The 12,616-nt window shown below is 38.5% G+C and overlaps 2 protein-coding genes across 2 annotated transcripts; both read right to left on the reverse strand.

The window, feature by feature from the left end:
* Nucleotides 1–1,659: 1,659 nt before the first annotated feature.
* zgc:77375 (uncharacterized protein LOC402927 homolog) lies at nt 1,660–6,451 on the reverse strand. The gene is made up of 8 exons (XM_038281811.1): nt 6,192–6,451; nt 4,037–4,240; nt 3,841–3,953; nt 3,650–3,743; nt 3,509–3,542; nt 3,246–3,420; nt 2,970–3,158; nt 1,660–2,817 (listed from the first exon to the last, which is right to left on the reverse strand). The coding sequence occupies exons 1-8, from the start codon at nt 6,309–6,311 to the stop codon at nt 2,418–2,420; spliced, it is 1,329 nt and encodes a 442-aa protein (XP_038137739.1). The 5' UTR covers nt 6,312–6,451; the 3' UTR covers nt 1,660–2,417.
* Nucleotides 6,452–7,033: 582 nt separating this feature from the next.
* Nucleotides 7,034–10,349, reverse strand: cnbpa (CCHC-type zinc finger, nucleic acid binding protein a). The gene is made up of 5 exons (XM_038281813.1): nt 10,218–10,349; nt 8,810–8,930; nt 8,462–8,527; nt 8,159–8,357; nt 7,034–8,075 (listed from the first exon to the last, which is right to left on the reverse strand). Exons 2-5 carry the CDS (start codon nt 8,925–8,927, stop codon nt 7,958–7,960), a joined length of 501 nt encoding a protein of 166 aa, XP_038137741.1. The 5' UTR covers nt 8,928–8,930; nt 10,218–10,349; the 3' UTR covers nt 7,034–7,957.
* Between the last annotated feature and the right edge of the window lie 2,267 nt (nt 10,350–12,616).

Consider the following 12,616-nt stretch of genomic DNA (forward strand, 5'->3'; position numbering starts at 1 on the left):
ACTTTTCGTTCAACGCCTGATTTGTTGAGTCCATCATCATTAACAGTTTCTCCCACCTGAGCTGTGGCTCTCTGCTGTTCCCCCTCCATTAACTTTGACCTGACTTCTACTTTAATTGATGTTATCTTTGCCAGGTCTGTAGATTTAGGTGGTCAGTCATATCCCAGCAAGTTAGCCATTGTTCAAAATAACTTGCATCTTTAGACGAACCAAAGAATCCTTTAATCAGTTTAAAGCTTTGCATTAAGTCTGTGATGATCCTTGACCTGCACAATGCATTTTGTTTGGGTCTTTCAATAAAAAGCCTGGGAAGCGTTCAGAAAAGAGCTGAATCTATTGGGAGGATAATTAACACACAATTGGATACTGTTTATCATTTAGGTGACTTCACATTTTAAAACATCTGCTTTTTTCCCCTTTAACCTCACAATTATACACTGCCCTGTAATGGAGTGTCATATGAGACACCAGTAAATACACCAAGTAGAGGTGTAGGGTTACAGTTTGACAAAAGGCAATGAGTGAAAGGGAGGGTCCATATATGGCTTATCATCTCATCATCTGCATGGTTGACACAGCTTGCTATTTTCCTTGGATTTACTTTTTTGGCCCAGAACATAAGCTACTGCAACTGGTAAACATCAGTGTAAAACAGAGGAACAGGTAACGATATATTAATCAAGTTTTGTGTCTATATAGTATTATACAGATAATTTATCAAGGAAAACAGTTGTCTCAATTTTATATGAGCTGACTAAAGCTGGATTAAAACAGAAGTCAGCTAAATTATTATGCTGCGGTCTCACGCTACTGCTTTGTAGGACAATGCTTGCAAAATATCTTCCTCATAGTGGTTAATGTTTATTACACAACATGGCATGAGATGAAACTAAAGGCTTCATTTTTTTTTTTGAAAAAAGAAAGGAAAACTAAAAAGAAATGGATTATTACTTGTGCTGACACCAGAGCCCAACTGGATTATTTTGGTTTAGCTGGAAAGAAAAAAAACGCAAAAAGTAATCCAGTATTCAACACTGGAGATGTTTTTTTTTTTTTTTACCCAAATCATGTCTAAAGAAGACATTGTTTCCTCAAACATGTACAGTTACAACCATGTAAGATATCTATACTTTTTAAACTGTTTAACAGTCTTTATTTGCAACTACAAATTAGAAAAATGTCAAAAAAAAAAAAAAAAAAAATGTAGAAATAATAAAACAGAAAATCTATCAGTTTATAGATATATTCCTGAAAACCAAGACCATCAAATTTAGCCATCTATTTTCGCTACCAATTTATCGTTATTCAACAATAGTCCATCACAGGCAACACGCAAAAGGGTTAAACGACCATTAATGCAAACTTTTACCTTAGTGGGTTTACTGAAACCGTTCCTATCAAACGTGTTTTGGAACATGTGTGGGTGAATTCCAAAATACTAAGATGGAAAATGTTGGGAAGGCCCCGGAATCAGCAGGACCCCACCCCAAGATTGCACTCTGGACACTTCTTGCTGCGAGGGAACAATCCTAACCATTTTGTCACTATGCAGCCCTTTTTACCCCCCGAAAATATATCAAAGAAATTGATTTATTTTCTTTATCAAAGACTTTGCTTAAAATGTGTATAATGAGGGGGGGAAAAAACACATACATTAAGTCAATTTTGTAGTTATTCTTTATGTTTCTACCAAGGCAAGGTACTTACAACAAAAAAGGACTTGGTAAAATAACTGAATGGCTGTGTTGTTATTGTTGTCTCTGGAATGAAAATCTGAGAGCATATAAGAGAAGTTTTACATTAAAGCAAATGTTAAACAGGTAAACAACAACTTTTTTTTACAAACGTAAAAGATCTGTGCAAATATTGGTTATGGCTTTCACAGCAACACAAAATGTGGATAGACTCATCTGAAAGAACGGTATTGCACATCAAACAGTTGTTATTACATTAAAACTACTCGTCGTGTTCATGCATAGATCTTAAAGGGTTAACTGAGTGAACAAAGGACTGAAAAGGAAATCATGACAGCGAATGTTCTCAGACTATCCTCTTCTAAAACACAGACGAACTTCTGGAATACGAGGACGGCTTCATGGTTTGTACTTTTTAACTTCTGATCATCTAAAAAATAACCAGGGTCACATAAGCCAGCTAGAACACGTCTCTTACGAACAACAAAGTTAAAGATGATAACAAAACCAAATAATGGTCACAGTTAATTGATTCTCTTACATTTGTCTTCATGAATGTTAGAAGATAAGCTATGTTATCTTAATGCCCTGTCTGTCAGTTATTTACTCAATGTCCACAGTGATGCGCTCCCAACTGTTTCCTGCATTAAGTGGTACGATCCCAGATTTATGCCGTTACAATGTGTACTCGAACGGCAAAGGAACCTGATCGGACCAGAATCTCTACTGAGGCACAAACTTTTCCTGCTGGAAGATGAGCTCCACGGCTTCCTCCACGTCCTGCACGATGTGGTCTGGCTCCACCAGCGCCGGGTCAAACCTGAAGTCTCGGTGACCGTGAAATACAGTTTCTTTGATGCAGTGGCTTGCGTCGGACGGCACCTCTGCGTTGGGGTTGTACACCCCTGTACAAACTAGAACGGACTTACAGGAAGTGGCAGAGGGCAGAGCAAGCTCATTTTCCCACATGCTGTCGATCTCTTCTTCCCCGCCAGGCATGGCGGCACTGGACCCAGTGGCAGCAGCCACCTTGGCAACAGCTTTGGGGTTCTTTCTAGCAACTCTCTCCTCAAGGAAGCGATTGTACAGATTGGCCCCATATATATCAGTCATGAGGTTATCGCTGTAAAAGTTGGAGAAGAAAAAGAAATAAAGTACAAGATTCGTCCATTCTTTCTCATAATAGAGTGTTTCACAATGTTGCTTAGACTTTGACAAGACTGCACTTTAAATACTTAGGTGGGAACTGTTGCCTACAGAGATAAAAGATCTCACCCTATAGCATAAAGGGAAGTGATGGGAAGTTTCCATTGCCTCTGCATGGCCTGGCTTCTGATGAGATACTCTGCAAAATGATAGGTCAGCTCGCTGGGCTTTCCCATGAGGGCCTCATACTTCAGGTCTGTGCCAGTAATCTTCTTAAAGATATTCTCCAAGCACACAAGAAATGTCCCATGGCCAAACCTGAAAGAAGATGAAATAGCAGTACCAGATTATTTACTGTTAACGTGAAAAAAAAACATTCAGGGGCAAAATCTATCCCTAGATTACCTTGGAGAGTTCGCCTCTGCCATCCACATTAGGTCCATGTTGCAGGCCAAAAGAGGGAGGTGGGGTAACGCATGGGGTTGGTGAGGACTGTTGAGGTTACCATGGGTCAATAGAACATCAATTATCAGCTGCAGGTTTGTCTCCCATCGGATTGGCTCACCGAACAAAACCACAGCTGCATGTAAGGATAAACCATTGAGATGCAACCTCTGAGATGGCAAAGATATCAGACTGAGAAGGATACACAAGTGATAGATTCATACCTTCAACTTTAGGAAGGTTTACTATAGGACTGGACTGAAACAAAAGAAGAAAATCTTATCAAATATTGATTTATAGGATAAAATATCTTAAAAGACACCAAATTAAAACATCTAATTTCCAGAAAAAATTGCATGTCTTACCGGCAGCTTGGGTCGTCTGTTATGATCCACCATATCCAGCAGCGGGTACGACTCCCTCACCATGTCAATGCTGACGACATTCTTAAACCCCAAACTGCATGAAAAGTTTTAAAAAGGAATGAGAACAACTTTTAGGTTTTTCTTTAAAAAAGAAATGAAACCAATGCAATAGGGATAATTTTTGCTAATACTTTTTAGCAATTTCCAGAACAGGCCCTTGTCCCGACACCAGGACACATTTTTCGTGGAATTTCTTGAACATCCTCAGGGGACTATGGGACATGATGACTTGGTCTTGTGTAATCTGAAAGTAGGGCAATGGATGTCAGCAGAGTTGTCAGGGTACACCAGACAAACCAAATGAACAGAGTGTGTTTTGTAACTCACAGGCACTCCCAGGATGTGAGAGAGCTGGTCTGCTTTTGTTTGTCTGAGACAGTTCCCTGCATTAGTGACAAAAACAACTGGCACCACAAACTGTCCCTGAGAGTCCACCAACTTCTCAAAAGCCGCTTTGGCTGCAGGAATAAGCATCCTACCCCGGACAAGCACGCCATCGATGTCAAACAGCAGCCCAAATCTTGGCTGTGGCTGAAGAGAGGAGAGAAGCCAATGCATGATGTAAACTGCATAAAATAATATAAAAAGCACCCAGATGCTATGAAAAATTGGCTTTAAAAATTTGGTCCAGTGAACATTCATAAAAATAAGTCTTACTAGTCCCAAATGTACTAATATACTCCATATTTGATCTTTTGAGGATAAGTATGTTCTATCAATGATAACGATAGTGATATAAAATTGAAATTTTTCAACCTTCAGAAAACTATGTATTGCACCCTACTGCTGCCAACTGTGGTTCTGATACAGTATGACAGATGAAAAAAAAAAAAAGAAAAAAGAAAAACCCTGACAAACCTCTTTCTGATATAAATATTTTGTTTAACACTCAAACCAAGTTTTTGTATTTGTAGAAATAGGAAATGAACTTTGACTCTATGGATGTCAACATGGTTAGAAATGGCCCCACTTCACTGTCTGTAACCCCGGTACTGAAATCCTTTAAAAGCAGGCCCTGGGTATTGGGAACATCCAACTTTTCACCATTAAGACTCCATAGTTAAGGAAAGTAGTAATTTAACACATTCCAATTAGCTTCTCATGCTAATATATTTATGGCCCCACCCACTCAATTTAAATCTAATGCCTATGTAATTAGCTGCATAAATCCTAAACTATGTAACCAGTGTTCTTAAGCCTCTTTCCCATTGAAAATACTGGGTTTACGCATGTTTTTCAAACAATGGTCGACCCGCTAACAATCAGCATTTGGCAAAAAAAAAAAAGCCGTATTTGATGATGGTGTCTGGGGACATCGGAATCCTAGGTTAGCGTTTACGCTGTCACCACTGTGGCAGAAAGCAGGAAAGTAAACAATGGAGAGCAACATTTAAAGAAGCAAGGGCCTAGTCAATGTGCTTTGTTTCGTTGGTTTATCTGTCTAAATCTCTCTTATGAATGCTGTGCCATATTTATCGAATGTAAACCAGTTGTTTGAGCTTGTTAAATCATACTTCACACACAATGGTATCACGTAAACTAACGGGTCAACCCGGGTCTGGTGTTCCCACAGAATGCCGCTTGCTAAGTTGTTTGACCCGGGTAGATGCGCCTCGGTGAGCTGTTCCCACTGCCACTAAAAGCTGATTGATCCTGGGTTTAAACTGTTTTTTCCAGTGGGAAAGGGAGTATATTTCTTTCAAAACTAAGCTGCACTTACTTCCATATTAAAGACAAAAAACGTTTGTATCAAATGATATAATTGCATTATGGCCTCTAGAGCTGGATCTTAAGCTTACAAATCAAGTTAATATTTTTCTTCTTTAAATCAATTCAAATTAAAAATATGACTAAAATATCTTTCTGTGTGAAACAACTTAGAGGAAAATATGTTCATTGGTTGTTTGTATAGATTTCTATTTGGAGGTCAATTGAACATTATTGTCAAAATATTAAGTTTAAGAAAGTTTTAAAAGTATTTTTATATATATAAAAACATTTAATGTAGCAGTATTTTGAGGTTTAAAGCAAACTTTGTGATCAAAGTTCCAGTCTTCATAAAAACCATTTCAGATTTTTGTTTTTGTTCTGTGTTCTCTGGGAGATCTTAGGAGCTGTTGGGCGCCCCCTGCTGGTCTGGAAGATGCTTAGAGGCTGCTCAGTTTGCCCCTATCTGTGGCTGGCTTTGAGGATTACAACATCACAAATCATATTAAAGCTTTACCAACAGATACGAATGTGTACCCCTTTCACTTGAGGCTCCATTTAGTAAAAAATAAAAACTTAGTTTAACCCCCCCTACTGCTGCCTCTGCCCTGATGTTAGAACCCCCCCTTCGCTGCGCATCCATGCCTAACAAAGTTTACATTTTGGCCTAGCCGTTAGATTGTCACAAATCTCCGAAATTACTAAAAGATCCGGCCTTTGTTGAGCAGCGTTATTGGTCTTCTGAACCGAGGAACAGCAACAGTTCGCACTGTACCTTGTTCCCAGACTGAGTTCCGCAAAGCCCGCACCGAGAACCGACAATCCCAGCCTTTCGCTTGGCTTGACGGTTACTGACGGCGAGAAGGCCCCGGAAAAACGGCAGGAGTCCCCTCATCTCCTTTGCTTAACCCCGTGGGGTTCAAAAAAACAGATAAAAAAAACGTACTTAAATATCGATTCAATAAAAAAGAAACAACCCCCACATGAAGCTGGAGCCGGCTCACACCGGCTGGCTGCTGGGCTTTTTTTTTTTTCTTTAAAATGTGACTGGAGCAGAGCTGGTGACGCAGGATGGGGAGGAGGAGGGTCTCTGCTCTGCATCTGCACCGCAAAACCCCCGCTGCCATTTTAGACACCCGAGGTGGAGCTTAGCAGCTCTAAAATCGGACAAACAACGGATCTCATTCATCACTGCTTTTTTAATCATTGCAGTTTTCTGCTTAGAATTAGAGGTGATTCATATACTCAAGTATTATGAAAAAGTTTATTAGTATGCGAGCTTTGGGAAAACATTTCATGTATGTCCCCATGTCCTTAAAATTGCCACACACACAAATAAATCATACCCAATTAAGAGCTTTGGCTATATATATATATATATCTTTGAATCCAACAGAAAACCTGTGATTTTTTCATATATTCTTCAGCTTATTAATATTGTATAGAGAGCTTCTTGATAGGCATTACAAACTTTACCTGTTTTTTTCTGGTACCCATATTATTGGATATACTTACAATTTTCCTCAAACAGAACTTAATTCGGACCAGTTTCTCTTGTGAAATGACACCAACATTTAGTGTCAGCAGAACTGAAATGAAGTCAGACCAAAACACTCCTCCCCGTGCTCCTCCAGCTTTATTGATAGTTTAAAATTACATTTCTATTTTCTAGGACTTCAGTTGCACTTTCCTTCCGACTTAAAAACTGAGTACAAGCAAATGGTATTTATACAGTAGTCTAAGTGATATTGTACAAAAATAACATTTCGATTTCTGTGAAAACATTTGTCATTCCCAAATAACTCCTAATTCTGCTTTTCTGACAACTGTTCTTGATGTTTAATTTCCGCCAAGGTAAAAAATAAAATAAAAAAATAAAGAAAAAAATAAAGGAAACCAGAACATTTCCAAGCCATTTTTTTTTAAAAACAGAAAACCTACCTTGGACTACCAAAGTGATATTTAAATTGTAAACAGATTTCTATAAAAGAGCATGGGTCTTTTTAATACCTCCAAAATTATTTTTTTTTATATCTTAGTAATATAGCGTTTGTTATCGCCCACTTGTAGCTGCTTGTAGGGCTGAAATGCATCATGTTATGAACTGTTTCCTTGTCAAACTCTCTTGGCCAACTCATATTCCACTAAAACAAACCAAAATAACCACTTATGGATGTTTGGTTTCCATTTACTCCAGTCTTCCTTCTTATTTTACTGAGATGCACGTCCACAAGCTCAGAGGTCCTATAGATTCCCATATGTTTAGTCCCGTTTATTCCTCACTGATCACCAGTGGCCTGGAAAGGGGGAGGTTCTTTAACAAAGCATTATACATAACACCGCTACCAAACTAAAACATTTTTTGTATTGAATGCAGAAAGATATTTTTGATCACCCCTTTCTTTGTATTACATATCGAGAGGCTCACAGGCCTGGGACTAGCCTCTGTCAGCCAACCTTTGGCCAGTGAAGAGGATTCAGAGAAAATAATACAACCAACCATCAATCTGAAAAAAAAGGAGGGGCAACAGAGGGTGCTGATTATGCAGTTGCTTCAATGGTGCACTCTTTTGCCAGGTGGCCTGCCTTTCCACAGTTGTAGCAGTTGGTCTCACTGGCTTTACTGCAGTGCACAGCGACGTGACCAATCTCACCACATCTGAAGAAAAAATAGAAAGCATGAGTAGGTTATTTAGGGTTAGATAAAACAGAGAGGGAATGGAAAAAATAAACTCCACTTACCTGTAACATTTCACCTTATCACAAAGCTTTTGGATGTGCCCAAACCCGCCACAGGAATAGCACTTTTGCTCGTTGGCGTGGTCACAGTCCCGGGCCATGTGGCCAGCTTTGCCACAGGTGTAGCAGAGCTGCTCCCTCTCCTTCCTGGGTTCCTTGCAGTCCCGGGAAATGTGACCGCTCCTGTGGCAGTTGTAGCACGCTGGACATGGATGAGGTGGTATAAAAAAGGTTATCACTTTTTTTTTTTTTTTTTTCTGTAAAAAACAGCTGATACAGAATAAAAAAAGGAAATCCATTACACACCATCCTCAGTTTGGTCACAGTCCCTGGCCATGTGTCCCTGATCTCCACAACGATAACAGAACAGCTCTGTAATGTCAAAACCAGTATGCAAATAAGAATGGACAAAAAAAAAAACAACCTAAAGCATATTTTTGTCCAACTGCTGCTCAAGCAATTTTCTGTTTTCATTATTAAAGACAAATATAACATTAAAACAATGAATAGATATTTCTATTACTGAAAAAGGGCATTTTCAACATAGAATCTTGAAAAACCTTAATGAAGCAGGGACAACATCTTAATCAGGAATTGTTCAAACAAAACCCTAACATAAGCACTCGTTTTATGCTGCAACAAGGTATACTGTACCCTTTCCTCGTCCTCGGCCCCTTCCACGTCCCCGTGCACCGCTGGCATTAGGACAATGCTTGACCCAATGCCCAGAGCGGCCACATCCAAAGCACTCGCTGTTGCTGCTCATCTCCATAACCTAAAAAAACATGAAAACGAAGTATTGAAAGACAACTTAGGATTATAACATAATATATTACATTTGTTGAATCCATCTATGTGGTTGGATTGACTTGGTGATACATATCCTGCATATATGAAAGTTTTGGTCTTGTAAAGTGCCTCCAAATATAATTGATAGTAAATTAATTTTATTAACAGAAGTGAGCAAAACACTGATTGCTTTAATAAAAATCAACCAAGCCACTACCATGTGGGGTTCTACTCTACATTGAGGGAAGAGATATTTACCAGCAGCTGTGTCTAAGATAAACAAACCATCAAGACTAACTACAGAGCTAACTTACAGAAACTTCCTCATGATGTGATCGCCTTAGGTCAAACTTCTGTTGCTGAAGACATTAAGTCGAGAAGAATGGAAGTTAATTAAGCACTAACGTGAGTACTGAGATAATGAGGCTCCTGAACAAAAAACTAATAAGATCTATGATCAAGTCAGAAACTATTTTAACTTTATTGCTATGCAATTCGGACAGTGCAACCTAAATCTAAATATATGATCGTGCAGTTCTGCTGACTGCTAAATGAATAACAGCCAGAGCACGCCGGCAAGTAGCGCGTCGCATCGTGTTGTGATAAAACGTGTTTAACGTTAACAAAAAAACCCAAATATATCCAACAAAATTATACACCTAACTACTTCCAATGGCGGTAAAGGTTACAGACGTTAAGTACGTAGAGGTCGGGTGTGAATGCAAAATGGTAAAAACAGGTTTACAGGCTTGCAAAGCAGAAAAGCTAAAATGCCAAAGGTTGAAACTCCGCTAACGTTGGCCTAGTCACGTTGATTTTCCTCCTGCGTACTCGCGAGACAGCAGCGCTGGCTAGCCCAGTCCGCTAGCAAACATTAGCTCAACACCTCACGACCAACAAACGCGCTTCGGTCGACGACCGATCCGCGCCGCCTTGCAAGAAACCGACAATCCGCGCCTAGTTGTGATAAATATCCGCCATAAGTGCGTTTTGGTGGCTGCTCGAGGAAATATGCCGTAAAAACAAAATTTCCCGCCAGGGCGCACACACCAAAGTCGTTGTGACGAGCTAGCATTAGCAGGCCAGGCTAACAGCCCGTTGCTTGAGTTTTTGTGGGAGCAAACATTTATTGAAAGCTGTATTTATTCACGGAAGGAATAAAATCACACAATATAGTCCGGGCTATCGTTAGTGTCAACAAACAGTACACGTGCATTTAAATTCTATATAATAGGTCGCAAATGGTTGAATTTAATGCCGTTTTATTACTTACCTTGATGGCTACCTAGCTGTGTCAGTGTTTACGCCTCCTTCTTTGCGCTACATGCGGTGCCAGCAGGAGTTCCTGAATTGTCATTCGCATTATCCAGTAAAAAGCCGCGCTGTCATTGGCCCCTGCTTCCACAAGAAACCAATCATATGCAAGGATCTCTGGACACCGCCTCTGGACATTAGCCAATCACGGACACGGAAGGGTCCCATTTTTACCTTAAGTATCTTTTAGTCATCCATCCACACCTCCCAGTATAGATCTTGATACGCGTTCTATTTTTTTTTTATTTCAGGAGAGAGCAATATCACATCACATATAGTTTTTTATTTTATTTTAACCCTTTATAGGGCATTCAGTAAAATACTTTGAAAATCCAAAACTCAAGCCAATAGTGTTATTGGAATCCAGGACAAGACTTTTATTACCTTTATAACATTCAATAAATATGGATATTTTGATGGAAAAAATTAATGTCAATGTAATAACAAGAAACAACAAATTGCCCAAAAATATTAAACAGTTATTCTATAAGAAATTCATGAAAAACACTCTGAGTGTAAGAAACACTTCTTTTTTTTTTTTTTGTGGTACAACATAACCTTAGAGGTATTAATGCTGATTTCCATTTGTATGCCATTAATAAGAAACGGTAACTTGCCCTATAAAGGGTTAAATACTAGTTGTGTAGTTTGCTGCGCTGACATGAAAGAAAGGGGGACATAAGGCTCACAAGTTGACATTCACAAGTTTGAAGCAGAACAAATAACCACAAATATACCTGGATATTAAAAGTATGAATGGAAAAGTGAGTTTTTTCACCCATGGATACCTCCAAATACACGATTGCTACCTTCAGTGATACTGGGGGGTTAATTTTTATCTCTTATTTGCCCTTTTTATGTAATTACCGCAGTTGCTTTCATTGTACTATATAACTAAATTGAGTTGGCATCTTGCTACAGAGCTTTAAAAAATTGAAGGGATAAAACACGTGTAGCTCGGCTGACTGCATTTGTGTCATTGAACACATAGAAACAGGATGATTTGTATTTCAGCCCCCAATTCCCAATTTTAACGTTAGAAAGAATTTAAACATTGCCATCAGATCAGACCCTGGTTCAATGTTGTCCACATAATTGTGGATAGAGATGACGCTATAAACCAATCGCATTCAGAATCGGGCCATTTTTTTTTTTTTTTTTATTGATCAGCTGTGATCCTAGATTGACAAATCAAATAGACTAAAATTAGAATTTTATAATCTGTTAGAAACGAAAAGCCTCCATCAAAAATAATACATCACATTTTTTTTCTCTTTTAAATTCTGTCATAGAAAAATAAATTAAGAATCTGATATTAGATTCTTAAGGAGAGCCTGATCATTGCTTACATTGTTTAATACATCCCTTTTACCATAAAACATAATTCTTCTGACTTCCACCAGAGGAAGCCCTGGTTCCTCCATTGTTTTTCTATATAAAGTTATTGTTATTCCTCAGGTTTGAGAAAGATGTATATACATTAAGTAGACTAAGAGTTAGACAACTTTTATTTTCATTTTTTATACACAGAGTGTATACAAAACAAAAATTTGTTTTGTAAAGCTTTAAGACAGTAAATGGCCAGCAGCTTTGTAGTGAAATGAACATTTCCATCTCATAAAGTCCAGCAGTAATCAAATATAAACAATGTGGGAGAAAAATAAAAACATTTTTCAAAATAGGCATTGAAATGGAAGTTCAGAGCATTGCAAAGACAAATATATATGGTGCAATTATGCATTAGACATTTTTCTTTTTCTCTCTAAATCAATTTTTTCAAATTTTTCCCCCAACAGTTCAACGGTCTTATGGCAGTGGGGGAAAAGTAGTTGCAGAACCTACTGATCTTGCAGCGAATGCTGTGAAGCCTCTTCCCAGAGGGCAGCAGGGAGTACAGTCCATGGTGGGGATATGAGCGGTCGCTGATGATGTTAAAGGCTCGGGACACACAGCGCTGGGATGAAATGTCTTTAACGGAGTGAAGAGGAGCCCCGATAATCCTCTTTGCTGTTCTCACTACTCTTCTCACTTTCTTCTAGTCTGCGGCGCTGCAGCCTCAACATCACACAGTGAGATAGCTGGTCAGAACGCTCTCTATGGATCTTCTGTAGAAGGCTGTAATAATTCAGGTTAAAAAAACATATTTTTTTAATTTATAAAAAAATATGTTTTGTGATCATCTTGATTAACTTCCTTAAGTTATCTAACTTATTAAAGACCATGACTAGTTAAAGATGTGAACTATAGAATATAAAAATGATATATGTTGATTTTTACTCACTGTGCCAGTGACAGTTATACACCTTATTATCTGTAAGGATCATATTTTAATTTTGGACCTTTATCAATGCATTTGAA

Source organism: Cyprinodon tularosa, unplaced genomic scaffold (assembly GCF_016077235.1).
Source record: "Cyprinodon tularosa strain WSP-4 unplaced genomic scaffold, ASM1607723v1 ctg176, whole genome shotgun sequence".
Taxonomy (NCBI): Eukaryota; Metazoa; Chordata; class Actinopteri; order Cyprinodontiformes; family Cyprinodontidae; genus Cyprinodon; species Cyprinodon tularosa.

Excerpts from the sequence above, each read along its gene's own strand:
- cnbpa (XM_038281813.1), bottom strand. The coding sequence starts at position 8,927 with ATGGAGATGAGCAGCAACAGCGAGTGCTTTGGATGTGGCCGCTCTGGG. Across the intron at positions 8,528-8,809 it reads GGGCCGAGGACGAGGAAAGG|AGCTGTTCTGTTATCGTTGT; the intron begins GTACAGTATACC and ends TTGACATTACAG. Across the intron at positions 8,358-8,461 it reads CTGTGACCAAACTGAGGATG|CGTGCTACAACTGCCACAGG; the intron begins GTGTGTAATGGA and ends ATCCATGTCCAG.
- zgc:77375 (XM_038281811.1), bottom strand. The coding sequence starts at position 6,311 with ATGAGGGGACTCCTGCCGTTTTTCCGGGGCCTTCTCGCCGTCAGTAAC. Across the intron at positions 3,954-4,036 it reads CTCACATCCTGGGAGTGCCT|ATTACACAAGACCAAGTCAT; the intron begins GTGAGTTACAAA and ends CCCTACTTTCAG. Across the intron at positions 3,543-3,649 it reads ACAGACGACCCAAGCTGCCG|TCCAGTCCTATAGTAAACCT; the intron begins GTAAGACATGCA and ends CTTTTGTTTCAG.